A 12150-nucleotide genomic window follows, 5' to 3' on the forward strand; every position below is an offset into this window, starting at 1 on the left:
AAGCATATCAACAGGCTCTCAACAGTATCTTTCATTATAGAAATTCAAATCAAGCCCACAATGAGACACCATTATACACTTTTTAAATGGCTGAAATTAAGAAGAAATACAGATAATACCAATGCTGGTGAGCATGCCAGTTTCCTAGTGCCTACAACATTGCTAATGGGAATGCAAAATGAAACAGCTACTCAGGACAATGATTTTTAGTTTTTTTTTAAATCAAAAATGCCCTTAACACATGACCTAAATATCCCACTTCTAAATATTTGCATCACAGAAATACAATCTTATATTCACACAAAACTTGTATTCAAATATTTAAGATGTTATGCGTGTGTGTGTGTGTGTGTGTGTGTGTGCATTAGAAACTAAAAATAACATGAATGTCTCAAAGGTTGAATGGGTAAGGAAGTAGGAAGTATCTATCAATTGAATACCATCAGCAATAAAAAATAGCAAATGACTAACCATTACAGGTGGACTCCAGACATGAGGCTAAGTGAGAGAAGCCAGTCCCAAAGATCAAAGGGACACAGCTGTAGGTGCCATGGTCACCCTCAGGCGTCAGTGGTTTGGGCTGGGCTTTCTCCGTCACTTTCCTAACCAGGTCCAGATGTTGAGCTCCACCACTTGCAGACTGAGGTTCCATTCCTTCACAGACTGAACCAAACAAACGTGGGACACTTTGAACAATGTCTGGCATTTGTTCCAGCCACAAGAGAACATCCCCCATCCCTCCCCCTTCTCGGTTCAGCCTGCATCTCCCACGCATCCACCAATCTCCTTTCAAGGACCTTTCATGACACCCTCCACTGCTTTTGAGAACACTGGCAGGTTTTGAACCTTTCCACATTCTGTCGTTACTGAAGTTAGGATGTTTGGAGCCAAATTAAGGGTCATATTTTATGGCTGAATTCCAGCACCCGCGTTCTCCTGGGACAGAGCTCCTAACCAAGGTTCTGCAGATGGAGATAATGATGAGCTTTTTTCTTCCTCAGAGTAGAAGCTGAGTGCTGAGTGGAGGTTTAGACAGGAGCTTCCCACCTTCTCAGCACTCCAGCTCTGGTGAGGTGAAGCCTCTGCCATAGGAGCAGAGCTAGAAATCAGGGACCCAATGTCCTGGCACTGGGCCCAGGGCAGAGCCTCCATCCATGATTGGGTCCATGGAAGAAGTGACTCTCTGTTTCTCATTAGCCCTTTTCCAGAACTGAGCCCCAGCAATGTGTGCTCTTGGCAGGGTCAGAGGGCCAATGTCCTGGCCCCTGGGGAAGAGTTTCCTCGATGGGAGCTGGGTAGCTGGTGTCCTGTCTTCTTGGCTGCATCTGTCTGCAGTGGAGTTTACATCATGCTGAGCTGGGATGTGGAAGGGAGGAAGAGCATCTTAGATCAAATATGATGACTGGCCTTACTGAGTTTTGTAGATTTTCGTGAATAAATGTTTTTTTTTATTGCTGTATGCTGTTAGGGACTTTCCAAACCCTGTAATTTTTCAAAATTATTTTCACTGGTCTCATGAGGGCATGGATTCATTAAGACCTTCATGCTTTCAAAGAGAAATGGAACTGTTTATTTTTTCACTTTTTAGAGAACATCCATAAATTATAAAACAATGAGTTGACTTTCCTTCCAACACTTTACAGATACCATCGACTTTCCTCTAGCTTGTAAGGTTTTAACCAGAAGAATGCTGTCATCATCTTTTCTGTTCTTTTGGAAGGAATGCCCGCTCTATTCACATCCACTTGCCTGCATGTATTTCTATTAGTCTTTGGTTTTCAGCAGTTTTAATAAGATTTACCTAAATGTGTTTGGGGTGGGGTGCAGGGGTGTTATCCTGCTGCTTTTTATTCCTGAGATTCATGGATTCATGGTTTACTCTGTCTTTGTTGGGGGGAAAAGTATTAGAAAAAGCAAGTCAGTGTGAGCCCATAAAGAAGCCTCCCTGACATGGGCACAGGACCACTGGGGGGCACTCAGGACACACTGCACAAAAGCCAGCCTCAGAGCAGGGTCAGATGGGGTTAAGGTCTGGTTTCCTGTCACTCTGGCTTCCTCTCCATAAAATAGTTTCCTCTGGGGCACTTCTCTGGATTCCTTATCCTGTTCTTACCTGTGAAGTCTCTGAAGAAGAAACATTTGTTGTAACAAGAGAAAAACTTTCTCACATGTACCAAAGGCAGTGTCACCTACAGCCACTCCTACTTCTCAGTGTCTATAAGTTACCAGTGCTTCTGAAGTTAATCAGCTATACCTATAAAGACGCGGCACTAAAATCAACATGGCACATTCCGTTTAATGAATCAACAACAATAACGTTTCAGTTTTAATACTGGATTCCGCATCACAACCAGTGCTTCTTGCTGGATCTGGATCAGTCAGCCCCAGGGGAGGGACTGGAGTGGGTCAGGTGCACAGGTCATGAAGGGAGCAAAAATTCCAACCCAATCCTCTAGAGTCCGGTCACCGCCTCCAGATCTGTGTCCAAAAAACATATCTTCCTACAGCTGAGCAATGTGAGCAACAAGCACACAACCATGTGTTTTCAAGCAAAAGACACAGTGGGGGGACACCTTTGTGAACCCAGACACACACCTTCCTGTGGGGGTTCACAGGACAGCAGGGGGTGCTGAAACAGCAGCTGAAACTCAGGAACCAGCAGGGAAACTCAGGGGGCACTTGGCACCACGTGGGGGCTCAGGACCATTGTGGGGCTCAGTGGTCAGGCAGGCTCAAGGCTCAGCATCAGGGCAGGTGCAGCAGGCAGGGAAAGGCACTGGAGATGGGGTTTTGTGGCATCTTCTCATTCCACCACTAGACACCCTCCACTACATCTACTCTAACGTGTATTAGTGTTTATGTGTTTAGAAACTAATATTTATATTATAAATATATAGCCATACGTGAGTGCATCAAGTTACCCTCTTCAACTTATGTGGACCCTGTTCATTAGGAATAAGTTCCTGTATTTGAAGATTTCATAAATTAAAGATCATGTAGAAACACTTTCTTTTTCAATCTCCTTTCCTCACTCTTACTTTCTTTCTCTCACATACACTGATAAATACACAGGGTGCTATAACTTTAATTACATGATGTATTTTAAAGAAAACTGATTCATTTGCAGCTTGACCAGTTTAGCTGTTGTTCATGTTGTTGTAAGATTAAGAACATGTTTCTCAGCTGTGTAGTCCTCTAAGCTGAGCAGTGGCTTTGTCTGAAATACACAGGAACTGAAAATAATCAAAATATTAATCAGCAGTTTTATCGGTAAATTAATTTTGGGAAAGTCATATATTGGCATAGTACCCACTACTACAATCAATTAATATTGGATACAATCAACAGCATGGTTAAATTCACAAGTACTTACGGCAAGTATAATGAGCCAAAGCACATATATAAAATTCAATTTTATAAACTGTACAAATTGAATATTTATTGCAAATTACATTGCAAAGATCCCAAACTGACTTCTCCATGGTGAAAGGATGGAAGGTGTAGGCAGGGGAAATTGCAGGAGAAAAAGAAAATTGTGGAGTAAATGATTTGTTCTCTCTGAATGGTGATGATTATGTAAATATTTGTGTGAAGATTGTTATTTGTCAATATGACCTCATTAAAACTACTACAAATAAAAATGTATGATTTGGTAGAAAAGAATTAAGAGAGAGAAAAATAATATAAAGAAGTCATAGACTACTGAATACATACGTGAATTAATACTCAGTTTTTCTGTATTATTAAGAAAAACACTAAGATATAGCCAAATAATGTCATGATATTATTATAAGAAGAGAGTTTCGTAAACCTCACTGGAAATTTCTTGTTCTGTCCTAGAGTTAATCTAGGGAGCAGTCAGATCCAGTCCTGAGGAACACAGGCCAGGCACTGAGACTGGCTCTTACCGGATGTGAGCTCTGAGACATGTGACATGGCCCCTCCACACTTGGGGGTTGACATTCACACGTGTAAATGTAGGAAAATTTGACTCCCACAGAACACACTTCTTGTGCATCTAAAAGTAGAAATGCTAATGAGAATTAATTATTCATGAAGTATAATCACTCACATCCACTCTGGGATACAGCTCCTCTGGGCATCCCTTCTAGAACTCGCTATATAGGAGGAGACATGCAAATAGGGTCTGCCCTCTGCTGATGAAAACCAGCGCAGCCCTGACCCTGCAGCTCTGGCAGAGGAGCCCAGGCCCCGAATTCCCAGGTGTTTCCATTCGTTGATCAGCACTGAACACAGGGGACTCACCATGGAGTTTGGGCTGAGCTTGGTCTTCCTTGTTGCTATTTTTAAAGGTGATTTATGGAGAACTAGAGATACTAAGTGTGAGTGGACATGAGTAAGGGGAACAGTGGATATGTGTGGCAGTTAATGACAAGGATATCTCTGTGTTTGCAGGTGTCCAGTGTGAGGTGCAGCTGGTGGAGTCTGGGGGAGGCTTGGTCCAGCCTGGGGGGTCCCTGAGACTCTCCTGTGCGGCCTCTGGATTCACCTTCAGCAGCTATGAGATGAGCTGGGTCCGCCAGGCTCCAGGGAAGGGGCTGGAGTGGGTCTCATACATTAGTAGTGGTGGTGGTAGCACATACTACGCAGACTCCGTGAAGGGCCGATTCACCATCTCCAGAGACAACGCCAAGAACTCGCTGTATCTGCAGATGAGCAGCCTGAGAGCCGAGGACACGGCCGTGTATTACTGTGCGAGACACAGTGAGGGGAGGCCCGTGTGAGCCCGGACACACACCTCCTGCGGGGGCGCGCGGGGCCACCAGGGGGCGCTCGGGACCACCGAGGACGGAGCAGGCCCCAGGAGCAGGTGCAGGGGGAGGGTCCTCTTTTTCAGACGCAAGAAGCGGATTTCTTTTTGCAGGACTCTGGAGTCCTATAAGTTTACAGTATTTTATTATTTTTAGTTATGATGTATTTTCATTGATATTTGTGTTTTTGTAATTTTTAAATTTATATGTAGGGGTATTTTTAAAGATACATACCTTCAAGAAATAATTCTTCCAAATTATTTGCACTTATTCTTCTAGACTTTTATTAACATCTGTCAATATCAGCAACTACATAGCTATAGGGACATTAATTTACATCTATAGACATATATGCAAATACACAAACCTATGCATACATGTGTAGTAATTTACATTTATCATTATAATACAACAATTCTAAAATATGTCCTAAAGAATCAACCTTAATGATAAACTACATATAAATTATTAGAGTTATCTATAATTGATTTCAATGATTATGGTTTACATAAATTGATGTCTATTTGTAATCTTAAACATAATGTATGGGTCATTTAAAAATAGTCAAGAACAAATTTCAAATGTTCTAGTCACAAAAATGATAAAGCCTTGTAAATTTGAGGTATGACTACACCTCAAAAATAGCAAAACTAGTCACTACCAGAAAAGGTCTATAATGTTATATTCCATTTATATGAAGTTTAAAACAGAAAAACATGGATTTACAGTGCCAGAAATCAAAACACTTCCCCACGCAGGAGTTGACCACAGGCACAGAGAGGTAATATATGTGTCGATTAGCTTGATTCAGTTATTCCATATTGTATTCACAAATTATAACATAGCTTTGTTCCCCATAAATATATACAACCAAAATTTCCTGATTTTCAATGAAACTTTAATTATATTTTTTATTCCATCTTGGGTCATGAATTTTTTCTACCCATCCAGATCTGATTGGATTGTCCTGAGTAACTCACCCATGCTCCTGTGTCTTCAATGGGCAGAATCAGAAAAACCATGTGTATTCACAGGACCTGGAGCCTCTCTCTCCTTGGATTAGGCCACCTCCTCAAAATTACAGGGATCTTCAGTTTTCTCAACATTCTGCTGCACCACATAAACACACAAACACTTCATTTTATTATGTTTTGCTTTAACTTTTCAAACAACATAAACTTGATAATTTTAACAATAAACCTGTTACAACCTACTATACATGAGACTCTTCCTATGGTTCCAGGTTTCTTCTCAGGACTTTATTTGTATTACATATTTTCAATTTCTTTCTGATATGAGATGTTGATGTCTCTTTATTACTGATTATTCTTTTATCTATTAAAATTAATTTTTCCAAAGACTCACTCAAAATCAGAGTATTATTAGAACTTTGAGGTGTAATCGTTGGACCAACATTGAAGATAAATTCATTTACATATTTTCAAATATTCTTTTCTCTCTAAAAGTTTTTCTCAGTTGTAATATAACACAAAATAGTAATTTATACTTATGACACAGGCTAAAATCTTGTATAAATAATTTAAAGACATTTGATTGGAGAAAGTAATACGTGTTCATCATATGTCTTGACTACTTTTTTTTCTCTATAAAATGTATGCTTATTAACTTTTAAGTTACAGATGTTATCCTTATCTTTTCAGTTTCTGGAATTTAATTTTAGTAGGTATACTAGAATGTACTTTATTAATTCATGTTCATACTAATGTTCATATTTTAGATAAGATTTTAATGTTGATTTTATTATTTGCTGAATTTTAAAGTATTTTATACTTTTTTATTTCATGTTTTACAAGATAAAATGTATATGTAAGAAGAATGCATAGATCTGAAATGTACCACTAGAGAGTTTCTGTCAAATGTGAGTACCCTTGTCCCCAACACCTAAGGTAGCCTAAAGAGCAAGTCCATCCCCCAAACACGGGTCTTTCCCTGTGCTTGCAGTCAACACCTACATGGAGAAGTGTTTTGATTTCTGACACTATGGATCCATGTTTTTCAGTTTTCAACTTCATATAAATAGAATCTAACATTATAGGCATTTTTGGTAAGACTCTACTTTTATATTGGTAAGAGAAGACTTTTATTTTAATAAAATAGAGACAGAGAGAGAGAGGAAGGGCAGATATTTTATATCTGAGTCACTACATTAAGTAAATACATGACAATATATTGATCTATTTTTTGTCAGTGAACTTTAGTTTTGTTTCCAGTTTATCAGTATTATAAGCAAACCTGTTACAAATACCTTAGTGTAAGTTTTTCTATGTTGCCTTATTTTTACTGAGAAAATATGAAGTATGCATTTATCAATCATAAGAGTAAGTTGAAACTTTTCAGTTGTATTGGGGTATAATAGAAAAAAATATAAATATGTATGTTTAAGGTGTACCACTTTATGTTTTCATGATGTATCATTCCATTCTCACATTGCAATAAAGAAATGCCTGAGACTGAGTAATCTGAAAAAAAAAAAAGATGTTTAATTGACTCATGGTTCTGCAGGCTGTACAGGAAGTGTAGTGGCTTCTCCTATTGGGGAGTCTCAGGATACTTAGAATCACAGCAGAGGACAAAGGGGAGCAGGCACATCACATGGCCAGAGCAGGAGCCACAGGAAGGAGGGGCAGGCATCTACACACTGTTAAGACAACCAGGAAAAATTACTATCTAAATTTAAAGGTCTACATCTTTCAGAATACCCTGCACGACAGGCCGACACAAAGAAATCCAACCCAACAGGGGCTCCATAACAACCCTTACACTTCTTTCAGGGAAGAAATAATCTCCAAGTGAAGTGAATCAGTAAAGCTGCTCCCAGCTACAGTAAAAATTGGATTGGGCCCAGATTTGTCTGAGTTCAATGTGATTATTATACTCAGCTGCTGCTCCAATATAGCCTGAGTATGAATAATTTAAATGAGCCTGGCTGTGTGGTTTGTTATATGAAATTCTGAACTAAATGAACAAAAAGGGCATGTCAGGACTAGCATGAGGGTGAGAGATGCTGGGAGCCCCACCCCCCATGCTCTCATTGCCCTTTCCTCCAGGAAACTCCAGGTTTTCAGGGTGAGAATCCACATAGATCCCTGCATGGCTGTTACCAGGACACCTTATCTCTGATAAATACACCCAGACCTCCTTCAGAAAGAGAAAACACGGGAAGGGCATTTTTAGATCCTCATCTGTGTGAGGAAAGTAATCCATCCCCATGACAAGCCCATACCAGCAGCCTTCCTCTATCATGAAAATTGGTAAAATTAGCCAATAAGGGTACATTAAAAAAATTCTCCTGTGATGTTCCAGCCACAAAAGAGCAACAATCAGCTTCACATCTGGAGACTTCCTGTATAGGTCACAGCCCAGAGAAAGGAGACCACTAAAGCATTACAATTCAGCTGTAAGAACATGTAATGCTTCCGTGTTCCGCACATTACATTCTCACCAGTTTAGTCAACATGGATTAAATATGAGAGTGTGGTGATGCACAAACTCTATCTGAGGAGGAAAAGAGGAGAAAAAATGTTAAGGTAAATAGAGCAATTTGGAACCGCTGACACCAGCAACTTCAGCCACAATAAAATGATTTCACCTTCGTGGTCTCAAATTTACTTTCCATGGGGCATGTGCAGAGTTCCAAAGTGAGACCAGGTGAATTCAATGTGCAAGCACTTCTCGATGGGATCCATTAATATAAAAATTTGCCACAATATGTGTGTGTGTGTGCCTGTGTGCCTGTGTGATTTGAAGAGCAGATTTGGAGTGGGCTTCTAGCCACAGCACTTGCACCTGCAGGTATCCTCAGATGTAATAAGAAACTGAAAGACCATAAAGGAAATAGTAATCTCCCCCAAACTCCTGAAGAGTTTTTGGATTCACCATTTGTCCAATGATTCAGTGCCTCTTGAGCTGCAGGAAAGGGCTCCCTGGTGATGCAGGAGATCTTTTCTTGGGGTCTCCCTGCAGAGTTCGCTGGTTTCCTAAGACCAATTTAATATTCCAAAAGATGCTGTGAGAGGCATATCGCATCAATAAAGGAGAATTCCGAGCCAGGGCACAGCCAATTTATACTGGGCTGGAGACACTGGTGGGAATATATTCTGATCAGAAACATCTCTGCAGGGCTGGGACTGGGCTGCAGGGGGCGCTCAGGACACACCCAGCACAAGCTGCTGGCCCAGAGCAGGTGCACAGGAGGCTGGGGAGGGATTCCTCTCAGGACCTGGAACTTCCTTTAAAGATATCTAAAATTAGTATTTCACAAGGACTGGCGATGTTTGTAAAAATATCCTGTTGAATTGTGAGCATTTATCAACCTGGATGTTATGAGAACCACTTTTACAATGGGGATTGCAAACTCAGCTAAATCTCTTAATAGTAACCAGTTGGAGGTCAGGAAGAGATTCTTATAAATAAGAAAATTTTGGAGAAACACACTCATTCCCAAAATAACACATTCTCACATTAAGGTCTAGAAATGGTTCAAGTTGCCCCTGAGACATTCAAATGTGGGTTCAAAATGACATGTGTCCTGGGTAAGTCTGTTACCCAGTGGAGGAAGCTCTGTCAACACAAAGTTCAGGGATGTGTTGGGGACACATGGCTTCTCACAGGATTATGGCTTGAACCCTCAGCTTCTACAGTTGTATCGTCCATGTGTCATATATTTGCTCTTTCTCATACTGGGTCAGGAATTGGGCTATTAAATAGCATCCTTCATAAATATGCAAATAACTGAGGTGAATATAGAGATCTCTGTGACTGAGAGCATCACCCAACAACCACACCCCTCCTCGAGAGAAGCCTCTAGAGCACAGCTCCTCACCATGGACTGGACCTGGAGGATCCTCTTCTTGGTGGCAGCGGCAACAGGTAAGGGGCTCCCCAGTCCCAGGGCTGAGGGAGTAACCAGGGCAGTCAAGTGAGACTTCACTCACTCCTGTCTCTTCTCCACAGGTGCCCACTCCCAGGTGCAGCTGGTGGAATCTGGGGCTGAAGTGAAGAAGCCTGGGTCCTCAGTGAAGGTCTCCTGCAAGGCTTCTGGATACACCTTTACCAGCTACTTTATGCACTGGGTGCGACAGGCCCCTGGACAAGGGCTTGAGTGGATGGGATGGATCAACCCTTACAATGGTAACACAAAGTACGCACAGAAGTTCCAGGGCGGAGTCACCATAACCAGGGACACATCCACAAGCACAGCCTACATGGAGCTGAGCAGCCTGAGATCTGAGGATACAGCCGTGTATTACTGTGCGAGAGACACAGTGTGAAAACCACATCCTGAGAGTGTCAGAAACCCCAGAAAGAGGGCAGCGGCACTGAATTTGAGATTTCAGGGCTTACAATCTTTAAAGTTGTTTAGAAAATGGGCTAAGCAATTGAGGAACATGAGTAATAGAAACATGTATGCACACTATATAGGAAATATTTCTTTCAAAGGTGGCTGTATACGCAAGATTCTCAGAATGGTAAAGGCAACAATCAATCAAGCTGATGGAAAGTTTCCCATGGAGACTTTGGCAGACGTAAGTTTTAAAATCAGATAGATAAATAATTTGGAGCACAATTGCTCGAAACATGACTAAGACTAAATATTATTCCTAAAAACTGGCCAAAATGTATTCCAAAATGTCTCTGCCACCCTTTTTACATGAAATGTATCAAAAAGTAGCTTTAAGACAGCAAAATTGAACAGAAGGTGCAGAGAGCTCCCCTGTGCCCCTCTTCATATATGCACAGCCTGCCCCACTATCACTGTCCTGCTCCAGAGTCATAAATATGTTAGAAAGAATGAGCTTACATGGACAGATCGTTTCTTTCTTCTTCTAGCTGTTCCTTGGCATACCAAGCTTAAATTATCTTGAAGTACCACAGGTGTTTGAAGTGGGTTCCTGGGAATGATGCCAGTTATAGGAAAAGTGGGTGGGGCTATTCCTATTAGGAGTCCTCCTTAGAGGATTGATAAAATGGATATTTCCTATAGGTTCTATAATTTCTTTCCCTCTCAGAAGTTAAGGTCCCAAAGTGCTCAGAGGTACATCCATGTCTATGGAAAGCCAGCAAGTTCTGGTGAATCCCATCAGGAATGTCCTTCAATGAGAAGTAGAGACCATGGCCATGAGGCACATCATGTATGATTCTCTATAGTTCCATTAGATTCACTGTAAGGTTTCGTGGGTGTTTCTGTGTGAGTCCCTTTTACAGAAAATAAAAACACATACATGCATTTCAGGCAGAAGCAATAGTTTCCATTTAGAAAATGGGAGGTAAATAGAAGTAACCCTCCCCTGGGCGGGCACTGGTCCCCCTTGTGGGATGCACACTAGCCAGAGAAATGAGCCCGATTGGTCTTGGAGGGTGAGAGCCCCACTGGGGTCACTGGCTACGGAAATGCCTTGTTCTCCAGCTGAGTGAGTCCACCTGCTTGCTTGTTGGTGTCAACCCCATGGTGGGTACACTCTGTAAGATGACAAGTTGCACACAAACCTTCTATCAATTTTCAATTACTACACACTCAAAACAACCTGCATTCCAGAAAGGATAGGTGTCTGCAGGGATAAACAGAACTTAAGTATATTTTTTTAAATAGGGAAGACACTGCCAAATGCCATATTTAAGGAAGGTTAACTCAGAAATGTTGACTAAGTGACTGAAGGGCAGTGGTGGATGAGATAGTGTGGTGGCTTCAGGGCTGCACATGAGGAGGGCTCCCTTCCACATGCAGGCTTTTCTTCCAGGAACTGCACCAGGAGTTCACAGAAGATTAGGGAGAATTGTGAAGACATCATTCTTTGGTGCTGACTAGAGAGCAAGTATAAGCTATGGGGAGAAAACCCAGGTAAAGTATTAAATTTGTTAATAGAAACTATTTCTGAAACCTTGTGGAGGTCGTGACATAAGCCATCATTAGCTCTGAACAAACATTTAAACCTTCCTTCCATGGGGAATTCAGTTATGCTGCATCTGTTCTTTTACGGACAATATCCCCCAACCCCTCTGTATTTCCTGCACATCCCCTGCTCTCTGTGGGACAAGTTCTCATCAGTGAAATGTAGTTGATGTAGTGACGTCTTCACTTTTCTCATTGTATGAGTCAGGATTCTCTAGAGGGACAGAACTAATAGAATAGATGCACACATTTGAAGGGGAGTTTATTAAGGAGTATTGACTCACATCATCACAGGTCAAGTCCCTTAATGGGCCATCTGCAAGCTGAGGAGCAAGGAACCCAGTCCGAGTCCCACAAGCTCAAAAGCTGGGAAGCCAACAGTGCAGCCTTCATTCTGTGGCCAAAGGCTGAAGAGCCCCTGGCAAACCGCTGGTGTGAGCCCAAGAGTGAAAAAGCTGAAGAACTTGG

The 12150-nt window shown here is 41.4% G+C and overlaps 1 gene segment (V, D, J or C); it reads left to right on the top strand.

Annotated features, from left to right (window-relative positions):
• Positions 1-9430: 9430 nt before the first annotated feature.
• LOC108297564 lies at positions 9431-10064 on the top strand. The segment is given in 2 exon segments: positions 9431-9662; positions 9747-10064. Coding segments are annotated over 2 exon segments (465 nt in total).
• Positions 10065-12150: the final 2086 nt, after the last annotated feature.

Source organism: Cebus imitator, unplaced genomic scaffold (assembly GCF_001604975.1).
Source record: "Cebus imitator isolate Cc_AM_T3 unplaced genomic scaffold, Cebus_imitator-1.0 Scaffold814, whole genome shotgun sequence".
In the NCBI taxonomy this organism is placed as follows: Eukaryota; Metazoa; Chordata; class Mammalia; order Primates; family Cebidae; genus Cebus; species Cebus imitator.